This window comes from Amblyomma maculatum, chromosome 11 (assembly GCF_055883805.1).
Source record: "Amblyomma maculatum isolate TAMU_Amacu chromosome 11, ASM5588380v1, whole genome shotgun sequence".
NCBI lineage: Eukaryota > Metazoa > Arthropoda > Arachnida > Ixodida > Ixodidae > Amblyomma > Amblyomma maculatum.
The window spans coordinates 43735417-43751996 of NC_139354.1; the positions used below are offsets into that span (position 1 = coordinate 43735417).

At 43.2% G+C, this 16580-nt stretch overlaps 1 protein-coding gene across 1 annotated transcript in view; it reads left to right on the forward strand.

Annotated features, from left to right (window-relative positions):
* The window catches only part of LOC146173678 (multidrug resistance-associated protein 1-like), a 98066-nt gene extending 83012 nt beyond the window's left edge, over positions 1–15054 (forward strand). The window contains exons 25-31 of the mRNA XM_084585243.1: positions 380–506; positions 1940–2041; positions 4127–4273; positions 5881–6039; positions 6865–7031; positions 11395–11589; positions 14493–15054. Of these exons, the coding sequence (XP_084441369.1) occupies positions 380–506; positions 1940–2041; positions 4127–4273; positions 5881–6039; positions 6865–7031; positions 11395–11589; positions 14493–14628 (1033 nt within the window). The 3' untranslated portion in view covers positions 14629–15054. The remainder of the gene's footprint in view (positions 1–379; positions 507–1939; positions 2042–4126; positions 4274–5880; positions 6040–6864; positions 7032–11394; positions 11590–14492) is intronic.
* The last annotated feature ends 1526 nt before the right edge of the window (positions 15055–16580 follow it).

A 16580-nucleotide genomic window follows, 5' to 3' on the forward strand; every position in this document is an offset into this window, starting at 1 on the left:
TGACAGTGCGTATGTTTAACAATTTTTGAAGCCCTGAAATCTGGGAGGTTTTGGTAAAATAAAGTACGGAAATCTCAATTAAGGCATTACAAAAATGTAGCGAAAACAAATGTATGAAACAAAATAACATGTATATTTTTGCTGAAGACTAATGAAATGCGTTCAAAATGCACAACAAGGCTTATTTCACTCTTGTATATTCGCTCTTGGTCCACGACTCGGATCCAAGCCTTTTGCTTCGACAGGGGAATTATCGCCTGGGGGAAAGCTTTAGCCTCATAATGCTTGCCTACTTTATGGTTAATGTTTTGGCAAAAAGACCTGTTTTTTCATACGCTAATATAATGTGTAATTCTTTGCCTCTATTGCTGATTTCTAGGTGGCTGGCCACGAGGCTCGAGTTCCTGGCCTACACTATAGTGTTCATCGCCGCCTTTCTTGCAACCACGAGCAGGGACTCACTGTCCCCAGGTATGGCTGGCCTGTCAGTCAGCTTCGCATTGACGGTAAGCTCTACACCTGTCGTTCTGTTCATCACCATTAGTCATTAAAGCAAATAAAGTGATACCAATAAACACACATTTACAGCTCGTCGCACTGTCCTTCCATTTTTCCTACAAACCTATTTATCATATCAGATTACCCGTTATTTAATGTGTGCCGTTATCTCAATTTCAATTTTGCGCACATGTTTACAACTTACGTGAGATGGCTCAGTAGGAAGCAGTCTAGCGGCAAGCAGTGCCTGAATCGCTTTCGAAGGCTTAAGACAGGCCGTACTCTGAGGGTCATCCATTAAAAGCGCTAGGATTTGAATGGCCTGAAGCGTCGTGGAAGACTAGTCCATTGTCTATAGATAATAGAAGACTAAACTGGTGTTGTGCGCCATTAGGTTCAGTAAATTTACCCCGAAAGTGTGAAGTGCCGACCCCTTACAGTGGAAAAGCGGTTTCATACCGTTGGCGGTGCGGTGAAGGGACCCCCCCCATGTCACTTCGCCTCTCTGGAAACGTGACACTTTGTGAATCTGGGGAATGAAAAATGTTTAAAAAAACATAACATGCGTTGCGATGTAATTGTCGCCACATGAATAAAATAGTGTAAAGTTTAAATTATTTCAGCGTAAACAAAAATTAGTTTCTTCATAATTTGAACCTTCTGTCGGTTCTTAGGTCACGCGCAGTTCCTTGGTTGCGCTTTTTTATTATTGCCTTGAAGACGAGATAATAAAGAACAACAAAGACACTAGAATATATAAGAAAAGTTCAACGCTAAACAATTTCGTCGAATACAATGCAATATAAAACTCACGCATTTCTGAAACTACAGCACTCTTGGCTGACAGTGAATGCTCTAATTTCTTAATTTGTTTATTGTTCCAAACAGGACTGCAGTCTTCACTGCAGTCTGTGTCTATCACCGCGTCATGGATTCTCGCAACGCTCTCCACAAAATATTCCTATAGACATGAAAGTTCGGGGTCGCAGTGACGGAAAGTCATTGTAGTACGCTACACTGCTTGCATTAGCAAGTGAAAATATTGCATCGTATAGGATCACTGCGTAGGCACGCTTGCACAGCTTGGGTACAAACGAGTTTTTGCGTCGCTTGGTAGTTCACATGAAGCGATATCTTGTACGACAATAAGCTTCCTAGTGTGCATGCAATTACGGTGGTCCTAATTACAGAAATATTGATTAGATGAGGAGCGAACGGCAGCATGACACTTTGCATAATTACGCCGCCATACGGCGACCACCGGAAACTGCAGGCGCACCGGATGTCCCCAGAGGAAGCGGGAAGAACGCAGAGGACGTCGGGTTTACTGCCACGTGGTGACGCGAGCCGCAGGAGGAAGCGGGGTAGCGGGTGTCGCGGAAGTGAACTTTCATTCTTGTACACACAGGTGATCATATGTGCCCCTCCTAAATTTTTGCAGATCACGAACACGCTTAACATGCTTGTGCGTTCCTGCTCCGACACTGAAACCAACCTTGTTGCTGTGGAGCGCTGCTTAGAATACACCAAGGTGACGCAAGAGGTACGTACGTCATTTCCTGTTTTCTGTGCAAGACAACATAGAGCAGTCTTGAAAATGCTAAGTAGTATGGCCTCACGGAAAAGCGGTGAAAAATTGGCGCTATAGCTGCGGCGGAGTAATTCAAAATTAAGAAACGTGTGTAGGTATCGGAGGCGTCGCGTGTGAACAGTCGTACTCTGTTACTTATGCTTTATTCTCCCATCTGACGAAGAGAATGTTGCGAAAGATGCTTGCTGCAGAGCAGATGTGTCACCCCCTTCCCATTGCACGTTGCAGTCAAGAATTTCCAATTTCAACGAAAATGTAAAAGCAGTATTTTAAGATTGTAAGAAAAAAACGAAATATGTTCGGAAACACCAAACGTGATGGTGGGATGAAGAATAAATAATGACACGCTCCGAATAAACAAGAATGTATATTTTCATTCGGTTACTTGGCAAGGGAAACGTTCTGTTCACAGAAAAAATTGAGTTTTGTGCAGGGCTAAAACATTTATTACTTATATTTCTCAAAGGAAAAATCATCGTTGATTTCACAACTCTCGTCCTTTGGTTTGTTTGTTTGTTTGTTTGTTTGTTTGTTTGTTTGTTCGTTCGTTTGTTTGTTTTTTTGTTTGTTTTTTTGTTCGTTCGTTTGTTTGTTTGTTTGTAGTGAAGTCATCGCCGCAATACAATTCTGATTCGTCCGAAAAGGTGTACATATTCATTTATATTCTACGCGTTGTAGAGCGTACTTGGATTACATGGATCGCATTACTGAATATCGTCTTGCTGTGGAACATCCACGCCTATCTGAGGCTTAAGGGCTCAGTTGCGTATGTGCGAAAACTCACGCAAACGCGACAGCGGTAAGCGTCGCGCGAAAGCGCTACCAGAAACGCGTGTGTCGCTTGGCTTGTCGCTCGGACCTGCTGAAACAGACAATTTCGCTAGTCGCCCGGAAGTCCACGCGCGATCACCATCAACGCTCTACGAACGTCACTACCGCTGATTTCACACGCTTTTTTTAAGTGTTGCATTTTGATTGTACATTGTAAATTGCCGCGTAAATTTTGCGCTTTGTACGAACGGTCAAGGATTCGACGAACGTCTAATTGCAACTAAAAAACTAAACATCAAGTAACTACTTCTATAACCAAAATTTACATATGCTAAACGCTTCAAATTGAATACAGTGTATTGAAAATCCATTTCATTTTGCATGCATGTTGTCGCAAAATAATTCAATTCTTGCAATTATTATGACTGTTGTTGCCTTTGCCCTTAGTTTTGTGGTGTGCTATGCCAGCAACATAGAGCATCGTCACCGTTTCGCATTGCCGTCGGTTCCATGCTGTCTTGAGCATGCATCCTCCCCAGAAGGCGACGGAGTGGACTATGATCGCTTTCGTTGCTCAACCTTGTCACGTCGCTCTATTTTTCGCTCACATGTATCTCTAGCCTTAACACCCATGATGGCGACACCTGATATAAGGTTGTCTTTTTTTTTAATAAAGCAGCTTTTAAACATCACCGCCATTACTTAGAAGCGGAGAAGATCCCTAAGTCATAAGCAGTGAAGGATGTCTTTGTCGGTCAATATTTTGCAAGCATTCACCTAAATATAGTTAACAAAGTTTAGTTTCGAGAAGATGGTTGGATCAGTATCATCATATTGTAAGGGCAGATACGAAACGCGGTGCAAAACACCAAAGAAGTCACGAAAGTATTCAGCATTTATGCTGTCTGGATGGACTATGTAATTTAACTACTGGTTGGCTTTAATGAGCTGGCTGTTCAAGTAGACAGGTTTACTGTCTACTTGAACAGTAAACCAGGATCCAATATCAGCATAGACCTTATTTATGTCAAGGCTGGTACCCCTCAAGCCACAGCATGTCTGTGCTCAAAGCGAGCTGCGTTTCAATCTTTTGTTACGGTTTACCGACGCATGTTATCAATAACTTGCCTGTGCTTGCAAAACTAACAATTTAGTGCTTGAAAAAGAAAAATGGCACACTTGTTACGTTGAATGCTGGTGATTTCGTACTGTCAAAGTTATGGCGTGCCTAAACATTTCGAAAATTTTTTGATGTTCATGTTCTAGGCTCCTTGGGAAAACCCTCGCTTCAAGCCTGACCCATCATGGCCAACATCAGGCCAGGTAGTGTTTGAAGATTACTCGACGAGGTACCGAGCGGACCTGGATCTCGTTCTCAGAGAAATAACCTGTGACTTCAAGCCAGGCGAAAAGGTCAGCCCACAAGTCGTCTCGTTACCGAGGTGTAGAATCCAGACAGTATTAAGTGCTGAACAAATATGTTATGCGCAAAATATATTTTTTTCTGAACTGTGCCATTCATGTACTTCCTAAATGTAATAAAGTTTCCATGTCTATTTTGATAGTAGAAGCAGACTGAGTATTTAAGAACATCGCAATTTTTCGGAAGTACTGCAAATTTGTTGAGGGCTGAAATGCTTTCTGTGTAAAGTTAGAACTGATGATTAATAGTCATTTTGAGTTTAATGTGATGTTCAGAAAATGGCTTCAGATTTTTCCACCAATTTAGAAGCCATAACATGTGACTCGACTGGCAACTTTAGGCCACTGTAACATTGCCAAGCACCTGCACATCCGTGGAAAGTATTCTCGTTAAATCAGTATTTCGGGCAAAGTCGTCGTTTGAGCTAAAAGTATTATGTGAAGTATGGCTTTATTGAATTCTTGCCATAAGCTCTTGCAGCGAAGAGGTACTGATTAAAATTTATGGCCATAGAGTAACGGCAATGTACCATGCGGTACTTTTTTTTTCGGTAACAATAACGCGTTTCTATATTTAGTGTAACGAGCAACATATTTAGTTTTTTTTTTTTTGTGACGCCTAAAACAGTTTTAATTACCTGCATTCTGAATGGTACCTAGGGTAGAAAGGAACTAGGGCTCGTGAACTGAGGCTCTCCTCCACCCTTGTTAAGTGCTCTTTCATGCTCGTTGAGCAAGCAGGAGGTTAACCTCAGCTCGCTGGTCAATGATACTACTGGTTATCCTTTTATTGCCCTGACGAGAACGCATTTTTCACTGGACTGAGGCTTCCTATTTAACCATTGTTTATTTTTGCTGCGTCAGGCATTTAATCTAACCTGCTTTCTAGGTAAATCAGTTTAACACGAACACACTCATTTCAGAACGGCGTGAGGAAAGTTCGTTGCAGCGAAGCCGATGACTCAATACACATCTTTAAAATATGCTTCTGATAGCCCACAATGTTAGCGTTAACAAAAATGAAAGGTAAAGGATCGTAACCGAATTCTCTTAGTACGGGCGAAACTCTCACTGACGGGACACAATATCTAGTGCGCAGATTTTCGCGTTCTCCTTATGCAGAATTCGTTATCGCAATGTTTGTGACTTCCTTGGTGTGCGTTCGTTATGAGATATGCGTCGCCTCCAGTGCATCAGAATACGCTTCGCCATGGAGGAGCACATAGCAACGATACCATTGGTTATGAAACGAAAGCGTCGCCATTCTGCCTGCACCACTGCACGTCCAAAGTCGATTTGGCTACGTCACTGGAGTATTGTAAACCTCGGTAAATAAACCTCTGATGTCTAAAAACTGATTTGTCAAGGAAACCAGCAAACAAAGATATGTGCACGGCATAGACCAGAAAAATAGTGTATACTGCCTTAGAGAACTTAACAGAACGTCGCAAATAAGGCTGAAATATTATTGGATCTTCTCTTGCGCAGTAATGCTTCTGCCCCTCAACAGCGGCCTCGGGCGCCCAGTGGACTGAGCTAGTATGGTGATGATGATGAATGTAAAGAGTGACATGTATTCCACTTCTTTCTCCTTACAGGTGGGCATCGTAGGGCGGACGGGCGCGGGCAAGTCGTCGCTGACGCTGGCACTGTTCCGCATCATCGAGGCAGCTGGAGGTAGCATTCATATCGATGGGCTCGACATCTCCAAATTAGGCCTCTATGACCTACGCACCAAGCTGACCATCATACCACAGGTATCTTTTGGTGTTTATTTTACGTTCAGGGAGGTATGCTGCGAGTGAAGACAGTGGTTCGGACCAGTTACCAAGTGTCAACCAGGCTCCAGGCTCTATATTTTTCTTCTCTTTGCTTTCTCGCGTGATGTGCTGTCTTTCGGATCGATTGCAGGATATATTTGTATATATCTAGGCTATTTGTACAGTAGCCGAACAGTTTATTCGTGCCAGCTGCTTAACTGTAAAACCAAACCACACACAGGGCACTGCAATTAAACTCCGGCAACGGCAGTGGCTGCCTCTAAGCTTTCTTTCGGACGCTTCGAACTGCAAAGATCCGTTCACGTACCTGCCGCGAGCTGGAAATGTTGTCATCAAAAACAACAGTAAGAGATCTTGATTTTGGCAAATGCGCTGACGAGGCGTTTCACTAGTATAATCAAATGGGAAAGAGATTGACAGCTACAGTTAATTTCCATTCCTCACCAAGTAAATAAAAGAGCAAATGCTACTCAATATCGTGAAAACTATCAAAAAAATTGCCGTCCGATGAACTGAGGGTCCGCTGAAACGTTTTCATAGGCATTAATGGTGGCGAGAAGGATAGTTATTTGAGTACACAGCCTCCAGGTTACCGGTGAGCGCTATACGGTGCCTTGCTTGTTGCGTCAACCTTTAAAGATATGGATGGTCTTTATGGTGACTTGTGCGAGCTGAGTACTCCAGGCGTGAAATTTTGTTTCAGTAAATCGGAAGTTGAAGCCACGGACTGATTATGTGCATTAGAAGTATTGTTCTTAAATGCCTCTGAAGATTCTGTACCTCTCCACAATTTTTTGACAGGACCCGGTTCTGTTCAGCGGCACCCTTCGGTCGAACCTAGACCCCTTCGACACGAAAGAAGACAAGGACCTCTGGCAGGCGCTCGAGCAGTCGCATCTCAAGAAATTCGTCGCGAGCCTCGAGAAAGGTCTGCTGCACGAAATCGCCCAGGGAGGCGAGAATATCAGGTGAGATACGTTAACGCGCGTAAGCTGCAGGAATAACTCTAGCACAGACGTTCCCTTTAGTGAGTAGATTTTCTGCCGTAATATAAAAGTGCTAGCAGACATAGGAGCTCCTATTCCAAATTAATACATTATTCCCGTACCACAATGGTGCGTTCTTGGGCCATTATTATATTTATCTTTATAAACGACTTGCCTCTTAACATCTCATCTAGTATGTCCTTGGTTTCCGGCGACTGCGCAATTTGCAGAGTAATTAATAACCCTGATATTTCTTGTCTACAAACTGATTTAAGCAAAATATTTTTCTGGTGCAAAGCTTGGAGCATGGAAATAAACATACCTAAATGCAAATGCATGCGTGTAACTCGTAACCTACAAGCCAGGCCCAGACTACTTTATTAATAATATTCCTCTTGAATCGGTAACATCGTGTAAATACATTGGCGTTAACATATTTTATAATCTCTTTGAAATTTTCACATCAAGACCGTCAGTTCGAAGGCTAACCACATGTTCGGATATGCCGCAGAAATTTCTCTTTAACACAACTTTCATTGAAGATGCTATTGTACACTGCATTTAGCCATCCACAACCTGAGTATGCATCCTCCATCTGGGAACCGAGTAATATTGCACTAATAAATGAACTAGAGGCTGTATAACATTGATGCGTCCGCTTCTATATTTGGAAGTTATTGGTTTGGTTTCGTTTGTGGGGTTTAACGTCCCAAAGCAACTCAGGCTATGAGAAACGCCGTAGTGGAGGGCTCCAGAAATCGTCGACCACCTGGGGTTCTTTAACGTGCGCTGACATCGCACAGCACACGGGCGCCTTGCTTTTCGCCTCCATCGAAAAGCGGCCGCCGAGGCCGGGATTCGATCCCGCGTCCTTGGGAACAGTAGTCGAGCGCCGTAACCACTGCGCCACCCCGGCGGGGTATTTATCGGAAAGCGGGTGTTTAGCTTATGAAATCTAAGCTTAATCTTCAATCTCTATCTACTCGCCGTAAAATTTCATGCATTTATCTTTTCCATAAAATATACTGCAACATGCACTTGAAGGCTTCTTGCAAAAAGTACTACCTTTCAGTTCACCTCTCGTCGTCCACTTTCAAAACGTAGCTGTCCCCTCCTGTAGGACAGTGACCAATTCCTTCCCTTTTAAAACATGTCATGATGGGAACCATTTTTCCCAGACTGTTACTTTTAGCATGGACTTTTATCATGTTACTTTCATCATTGTATAGCCAAACTAAACGTCCGGTTTAAATCTGACTAATTGCAGGATGTTAATCTCTTGCAGATGTTTTTTTTTTTTATTTTAGTAATCTATTTCGAATATTTTATTTGGTTGCTTTATTGACTCGTGCATAGCCGTATTCGTTTTGAATTTAGTTTTATGTTTAGCTATATTCTACAGTATTAAATAGAATTGTATCACGCTTCCTCTTGTACTTGTCTTTTGTTTCCCTGCCCTCACCTCCTCTACAGTGCGAAAAACCTGAAGGTAGAATAAATGAAATGAAATACATGCTTGTTTAAGTGTTATAACTGCTACAAGCGTTCGATGTCTCAATCGGTGAAAAATTCGGGGTCATTCTGGGCATCAAAATTGCTATTGAGAGAGAAGTCATGATGTGGTTGCGACGTAACACTTAATAACGCCACCTAAAAGAAAAAAGAATTGGTTGGGATGTAATGGAATCTCGTCCCTGGGTCGCACACCGCCCCAGGCCACCAAGTAAGATTCGTACAGTGCGCAGAAGCCACTGTCCCGTATTTACCTCACACAGTGCACAAAATACGCTACAGCAGACGCTAGTTAATTCGTCATAACCAGCCTAACTACTCCCACTGCATGGCGCTCCTGTCACCCTTGGAGATCAGCGGTTTTTCTTTTCTTCGATTGACATGCCCTGGTCATGCCTGTTTTTTTTCTTTTTGAGTTCTATTAGAATATCATTAACCTGCGATTGTTCCCTTGCCATTCGGCATGCTTTCTGTTTAATAACGCTAAATTTAACAGTTTTTGTTTCATAGCTCTCTGAGTGGTCCTCGATTTAAGTCAAATTCTGTTCATTAGCCTCCACGTTTCTCAACGATTGGGAAGTACCGGCGAAATGTAGCTGATATACATTTTCCTCTTGAGGCATATTGGTAATGGGCCATCTATGACCTGACAGCACTTGCCGAATGCGCACTAACTCACTCTGAGTCTCCTGGTTATTTACCTTTAAGTATCCGGATCTACAGTTATTACTTGTCCTAAGTGGACATATTCAGTCACAATTTCCAGCGCCTCGCTACCAGTCGTAAACTGATAGAACATTATTTCACTCTTTTGCATATTAATTTAGGCCTATTGTTCTGATTTGCCCATCTGTATGATTAATCATCCTTTGCAGTTCATCATCTGAACTGCTCAGAGAGACAGTGTCATCAGCAAATCTCACATTACTGATGTATTCCTCATTAAAGCTCATCCCTATTTCCAATCCAGTGCTCTGAATACCTCAAAGAAAGCGGTCTACAGAGATACTACAGAGATCGTATCGCCTTGCCTATAATACCTTTCTTTATTAACGCGAAATTCGTTACTTCGCTATGTTCACAAAGTTCTGTCCGCAGACCGTGTCAGCAGACTGCGTCCGCAAAATCGTGTCCGCAGCATTTGCGGATAATTGAGAAGCGATAGAGATTAATGAGTGGTGTCAATCGATAGAGGCTTACGTAATGTAGGTGCAAAAAATAATAATTAGGTAATTAATTAAATTAACTGGTTCACAGGTAAGGAAAGGCGCAGTATCTGCCACACTTGTTCTGTGGACACCCGAACCGCGCCGTAAGGGAAAGGAGGAAGGCAGGAGAGAAAACGGAAAGAGAGAAACGGGTGCCGTAGTGGATGTGACGTCACGCAACCGAAGTGAAAAGGGCATAGGAAGGGATTGGCGCCAATTTGAAAGTGCCAAAGACTAAAAGGGGTAAATAAGAAGTGAATTAATATGAGGCAGAGGATGTGACGTAACGCAACCGGAAGTAGAGCTGAAAACGGTTATGGCGGTTGGCGCGCAATTTGAACGGGTTGGCGCGCAATTTGAAAGTACCAAGACTAAAATGGGCAAACAAGAAGTGAATTAAGCTACTAGAAGCAACCAAATCAACCAACAGCAGCATCCGTGCTTTCAAATTACTTCAGTGTAGGTTCTGCAGTACTCGTTAATTTTTATATTTCATTTATTTTTTTTTTCTTGTGAATTATGGTTTCTCAGCAGCCACTATAAATATTCGCTTGTACTTTAACACATGGCTCCACTATAAACTGATTGCACAATTCCCCCATGACTGCTGAGGTTTCGACTGAGTGAAATGCTTTTTTTTTATAATGAGTGAAAGCTATAAATGGGAACTGGGTATATTCCGAGCACTTTTCTTTTCCCCAATTGATGGCATGGGCAATTATACTTTACTGTAGCATTTAAGAAAGTCCGCCTGGTCCTTTGGTCGGAATCTAAGGTTGCTTTTATTCCGTTACCGATTAATTTCGTAAATACTATGTAGGCAGGGATAGTAAGCTGATTGGTCTGTAATTAGTCCTTGACGTCCCCTTTCTCATGGATTAAAACAGTATCAACGCTCTTGCAAAGTATTCGTGCAAACGCTATCATGAAGCATTGTTCATAGAGGGTGGTGAGCGTTTCTGACATTATATCCCCCCCCCCCCCTTCCGTCCTTGAACAAATAGGCAGTTACCTGATCTTCCCCAGTTGCTTTTTCCCTTTCATAATTTCTAAAGCTTTCTTTACTCTGTTCCTCGTTACGGATGCCACAATGTCATTATTATGCACTATTGCATAACGCTTACTGAGAACTGCCGCCTTCGATTTCTTTCCTGATTTAGGCAACCATATACATATTGTTATGTTATGGCCACTAGACACATGTTGAGGTGTTAGACGTCTCTCTGAATGCCTCCTTTCTAGTAGAGCTGCTAAACGGTTCAAAAATTACAAGGCTGTCTTCAATACTTTCTTGAGCAAAGGAAGTATGCAGGGCTTCTAAGTTTATGTAGAGAAACCGCATAAGCTGTGGAGCGTTCTTAATATCGACTCTTATAAAGCTTTTGCTTGCTAAGAAGTGGAAATCATTGGAGAACAGAGCGGCAGACAAGAACGGAGTGGCAACTTACTCTGTTTATCCTACTTTCAGTCCTTCACCCGTTTTTTCTGATGCTCTTGTTCTCACCTTTCACTCCCCTCTTTTAATTTTTCCGTCGTCGGTTCCTCCTACTTCTATTTTCCTTTTACACCCTTTTTGTCTCATCATTGTCGACTTTTACTTTTTGTCGCCCGTTTAACCCTCGCAGCGTTGGGCAACGACAGCTGGTGTGTCTCGCCCGAGCTCTGCTTCGCAAGTCGCGCATCCTGATCCTGGATGAAGCGACGGCCGCCGTGGACATGGAGACGGATGACCTCATCCAGGCGACCATACGAAGGGAGTTCGACGACTGCACCATCATCACCATCGCGCATCGCCTCAACACCATCCTAGACTACGACAGGTAACGCACAATTTACCAAAAGTAGTCTCATATTATAACTTCTTACTACACTCCGTTCAAGCTGGTGCCTTGCCCACTGCGCACTGGCCACTAATTGCGTTGATCCTGAAGGCGCTTGCAAAGACAAGGACTACATCAAAGGGCGCACGCAGGCTTACTTCCAACTGACTTTATGTAGTGCGAGAGGCGTAATATTACACTATTGAGGTCACCTGCGCATCCGTCAAAGCTATTCCCACAGAGTCATGATTACCTTATGGGGTTTTACGTCACAAAGCGGCTTAGGCTATGAGAGACGCCGTAGTAGAGGGCTCTGGGAATTTGGACCACCTGGAGTTCTTTAACATGCAATGACATCGCACAGCGCACGGCCGCCTTGCTTTTCGCCTCTATCGAAAAGCGGCTACCGCAGCCGGGATTCGATCCCGCAACCTTGGGCACAGTAGTCGAGCGCCCTAACCACTGCATCGCTACGGCGGGGCTCATAATCATGGAAAACACTTTCTTAAGCTGCACACCTAAATATTGTTACATACTGTATCTTTTTTTTCTGATAACAGAATCGAAGCTGCACTTATGCAATCATCGCCAGTTCGCGCTATCTTCGAAGGCAAACCATTTTTTTGTTGAGGCTTTGGAGATAGAGCGTACTGGTGATAATATGCTGCAGTCCTTATCTTTCATTGCGCTTTCACTATCAACATGGTGAACCAACTCGCCCAAACGCGGCCATTATTTCACGAATCATGTATGGAACCGACTTTGTACCCCCTATTTGCTGAAAATGCTGAAAACAAATAACAAATGTTCTGTCCGGTGACAAGAATAAAATCACGTAATAACACGTCTCAAGAAACTAGAACTGTTTATTGTGCTGATAATTACACTCTCAGGATCCCCCAAGCCGTTCATCGGAATCGCGCGTGCAGTCGTTCGTACTAGCTAAGCTATTTCATCACGTAATTAACGCGCATGACATCTTTGGTCGGTGCCATTACAGCCAACCCAAACAGCCTACATAGGCACGAACATACATAGCGATAAAGGTAGATGGCAGGTGACAAGGCCGTGCGCAGATTGGTCGGCGCGTTCTGTGACGTCACGAGACCAGATGAAATGACTGGGTTGGAAATGAGCTGGCAGGTAGGGCAGCTTCTTTCAAAATACACACACTGGCGAACATATTGTGCCGCCTCTATGATTAGCTGAGCTGTTTCGTGACGTCACAGACATGTATTCTTGTATAGGTATGCTTCAATCTATGATCTGCACACCATATCCTATGACTGAATTATGAGTGACCATAACCTAACATTTTATCTTCACTCAACCTTTTATATAACCATACGCTTTAACCTAAACCATGAGCGAAACCAGCATTTTTTAGCACCCAACATAAATGCATCAATCATGCGTCCTAATTTTCCCTCTGAACCTTCACTTCACATATGATCGATATTTTAGTATGAGATCCACCCAAGCCAAGATATCAGTTTGAATACCACAAGGTTGTCTGCCTAGCATGTTTCGTATAGATGTCAGTCGACCACTTCTGTATTCATGGGCCTGCAGATAGCCAACTTAGGTGCAAGAATATGTGTCCTTACACTGTACAGTTTAATATCTGCCTTTGGGCAGAGACTGGCCAGGCGGCTTGTACGTACACTCTGTCAATGTTACGAATAATACGTTGCAATCACTGTGACGGTCAGGGTAACAAACGCAACAGTACTGCTGAGGCGTTAGGATGACAAACAGGATCTTTGTCAAAGGTTTATTGCTCAAGAGGCTTTGTTTATAGGCTGCGTTTTGTGCGCCGTTATGGGTTTTCAGTCTTTTAAACGTATCTTGCGCGTAAGAACTTTAAATATCCGCTTCCGAAGTTCAGGAATTTTACAAATGTCACAAGGAATCGATACTCGCTGCACCCTCAAGCTATGACAAAGGCTTATCTCATGATCAGGAGACAGCACAACTCAGCACAGTTGTCCTGGTCGCCATACGTTAAAACCGACTAGAGCAAACGACTTCTGATGTCAGTGGGGGTTATTAGTCACCTGAGTGGCAATGATCCCTAGATGAAATTCCACTTTTATTCCTCTAAAATGCTAAGTGGAGCAAATGAAACAATATGTAAGTGATGTGACCACAAAAAAACTAGCGATTCCATGCGTACATATGCTGCAAATCCCGAACTGCGCAAGGGACTGTTGGATAAATATCTGCGTGCATATATGTATATGTATTTGTGCGCATTTGCGTGCGCGTGCGTATCTGTGAGTAAAATAGAGTGCATTCTTTGTGAGAGCGCGGCCTATATTAATGGGAAAGCACTCATATGCTCACCATCAGCGACCAAGAATCTTGCTCGACCGTACTTGGGCCATTCCTCTGACACTGAAAAAAAATTCATTGGAGCGGATTCCAACCGGTCAGGAACCAACCCGTGCACTCCGGTTCAGTAACCATTCTTTCTAATCACTGAGCTACCACAGCCTGTGCCTTCGCTCGTTTCAACCAGGCTTAATTGGTTGGCTAGAGCTGCGCCTTTTGTCGCGGTGGCTCCCTAGCGCGCCTTTGCACCGGAGCTGATCGCGGAGGCCACGCTTAGACCTCCGCCATTTGATGCGGGTACACCCAGACGGCGCCACTTGCGGAGCTGAAGCTGCACGGCACCACACCTATCGCCGAGAAAGTTCCTGCAACCCTGCTTTCACACGGCGTTAGAATTGTAACAGAAATTCTCTGCCATTTAAGTTTGGTAAAAACTAATAGCAAGGATATGTGACGTCATCATACTTTATGTAAGCATCTCCAGCTGCAAAAAGAAATCTCGTGATGTCGCACCATAATCGAGTTAGCAGAGATAATTTCTGACAAATTTTTATCTGCCACTCACGCAGGGTCATTGTCCTGGACAGCGGAGTGATTGCTGAGAGCGATTCGCCGAAGGAGTTGATGAAGCGAGAGTCTTCACTCTTCTACTCACTGGCCAAGGACGCCAACTTGCTTCCAACGCAGCAACAGCAATGGGACTGACGTCACGCATTCATCTGATGTCACCATTGTCAACAAAGTGCTAGCATGCGCATACTGTGGGGGGCAGGAACTCAACGAACATCGCCTATTCAATTTCTCTATACGTGCGACGTGTTTACAATACGTCTCAAGTTGTGTTCTACAGCATGTTAGTTAGTTGTGTATAGTTGTGTTCGGCCGACCGAGTAGCCAAGAACCGGAAAAGGCAACCTGCGATGGGCTCAAGGCCTGTGTGATCACTCCAAACGAAATATTATACGCACAAATATGCTCGTAGGAAGTTTTTTTAGCAGTATCGTAACACATTTGCGATAGAACGTTGTTCAGACCACATTGTCGCTGACGTATTGCTATTCATTGTAACTAAAGTTGTACAATACACGCGAACTTTAATGTATCATATTTATTGGCGCATATAAAGTTTTGTGCCAGGCTTTGAGGTGTCTTTTATTACCCCTTCCATTTGCCATAATCATTATTCCCGAGTCGGCATCTTCCCGGAAGAGATTAAACTGCGCCGTGGACGTCTCTCTCAGGTATTTAGTTAATGCCGCCCACGTCACTAAACCCGAAGTCATTACTGACTAAGCATTATAAAAAAGTAAACTCTCAACCCAGGGACAGCTGCACAGGGCACCCTTTAAAAAACGCTTGAAGTTCACAGTTTGAGTTCTCATCGTATAAATAAGCCTGTTAAATTCTCTCTCAGTTTTGGTCTGTGATTCGGTAACAGCCACCCTATCTATGTTGAGCGCCTGAAGCCGGCACTTACTCTTCACCTGGCTCCCTGAATTCATGGTCATAGTTAACGTATTTAACAAAGCGTATTTAAGATTACATAAGAGGGATACCGAACTATTTAGCAGTCATACATAAATATAAATATCGAAAAGAAAAGAAGTAAAAAAATTCAGATAGTAAAGCTGGGACATAATGTAAAATATACAACAAAACAGTTTGCTCAAACAGAGTTAGGACAGGCTGGTTGTTTTGCAGGTCTTCTTGACTCATACAGGGTATAGGGAAAAGTTTCATTTTTAGTTAAGATGGTCGATTAGGAGCTGTCCGAACCTGGAAGGATTAGCCTCAATGACAATGGGCTCGGGAAGGTTATTCCAGCCTTCTATCGCACTCGGAATAAAATATTTACTGAAAGAACTCGTAGAAGGTTTTCTCGAAGTGTTGGTTTTCTCGAAGTTTCTCGATGATTTCATGGTTGTGATGCTGAGCTGAGGTTTATACTGTGAGGTGATGAAGCGAGCTGCCCGGTTCTGGATGGCTTCGAGTGAATCTATTATGTAGGTGTGGTGAGGATTCCATATTTTTATGGCGTATTCTAGTTTAGTTCGCATGTACGTTTCATATGATAGTTGTCTGGTGGCTAGGGCGGGCTTGTAAAGTGATCTCCCGATTAGGTATAATCACAATTTATGACTTGCGCATTTCCTAGTATTGATTAAGGCTTCTACGCTTTCGTCTCAAATAATGGTGTGTACATCTGCATTTTAAGAAAGCATAACTGCATTTGTGCCCAAATAGTTAGTGTTGAGAGTACACGTAGACCACAGTTATTCCTCAAGGAGCTATCCTTTCGTCTTTGCTGCTTAATTTTTATACATGACGGAGATCGCAATTAAGAATATGCAGACGACATTGCGTCTTTTGATGCCGAGTCTGACATCCAAACACTTTTTGCCCTCCTACAACTGAATTTGGATTTTTGGAGATTTGCTAATGTACCTTGGGACTAAGGATATGTGATTACGTTCACTTCCCTTTTCGTATAAAGAACCTAATCCTGCAGGCTCGTGCCGTGGGCATGTGCATAGGCCAAGTATTTCCCGCTATGGAATGCGGAGAGGTGCGGTTTTAATGGTTGACGTTATGTAATATCTAACCAAATTTATAGTTCGGATATGCATTGATTTCATGTCCGACTTTTTTCAAACTTC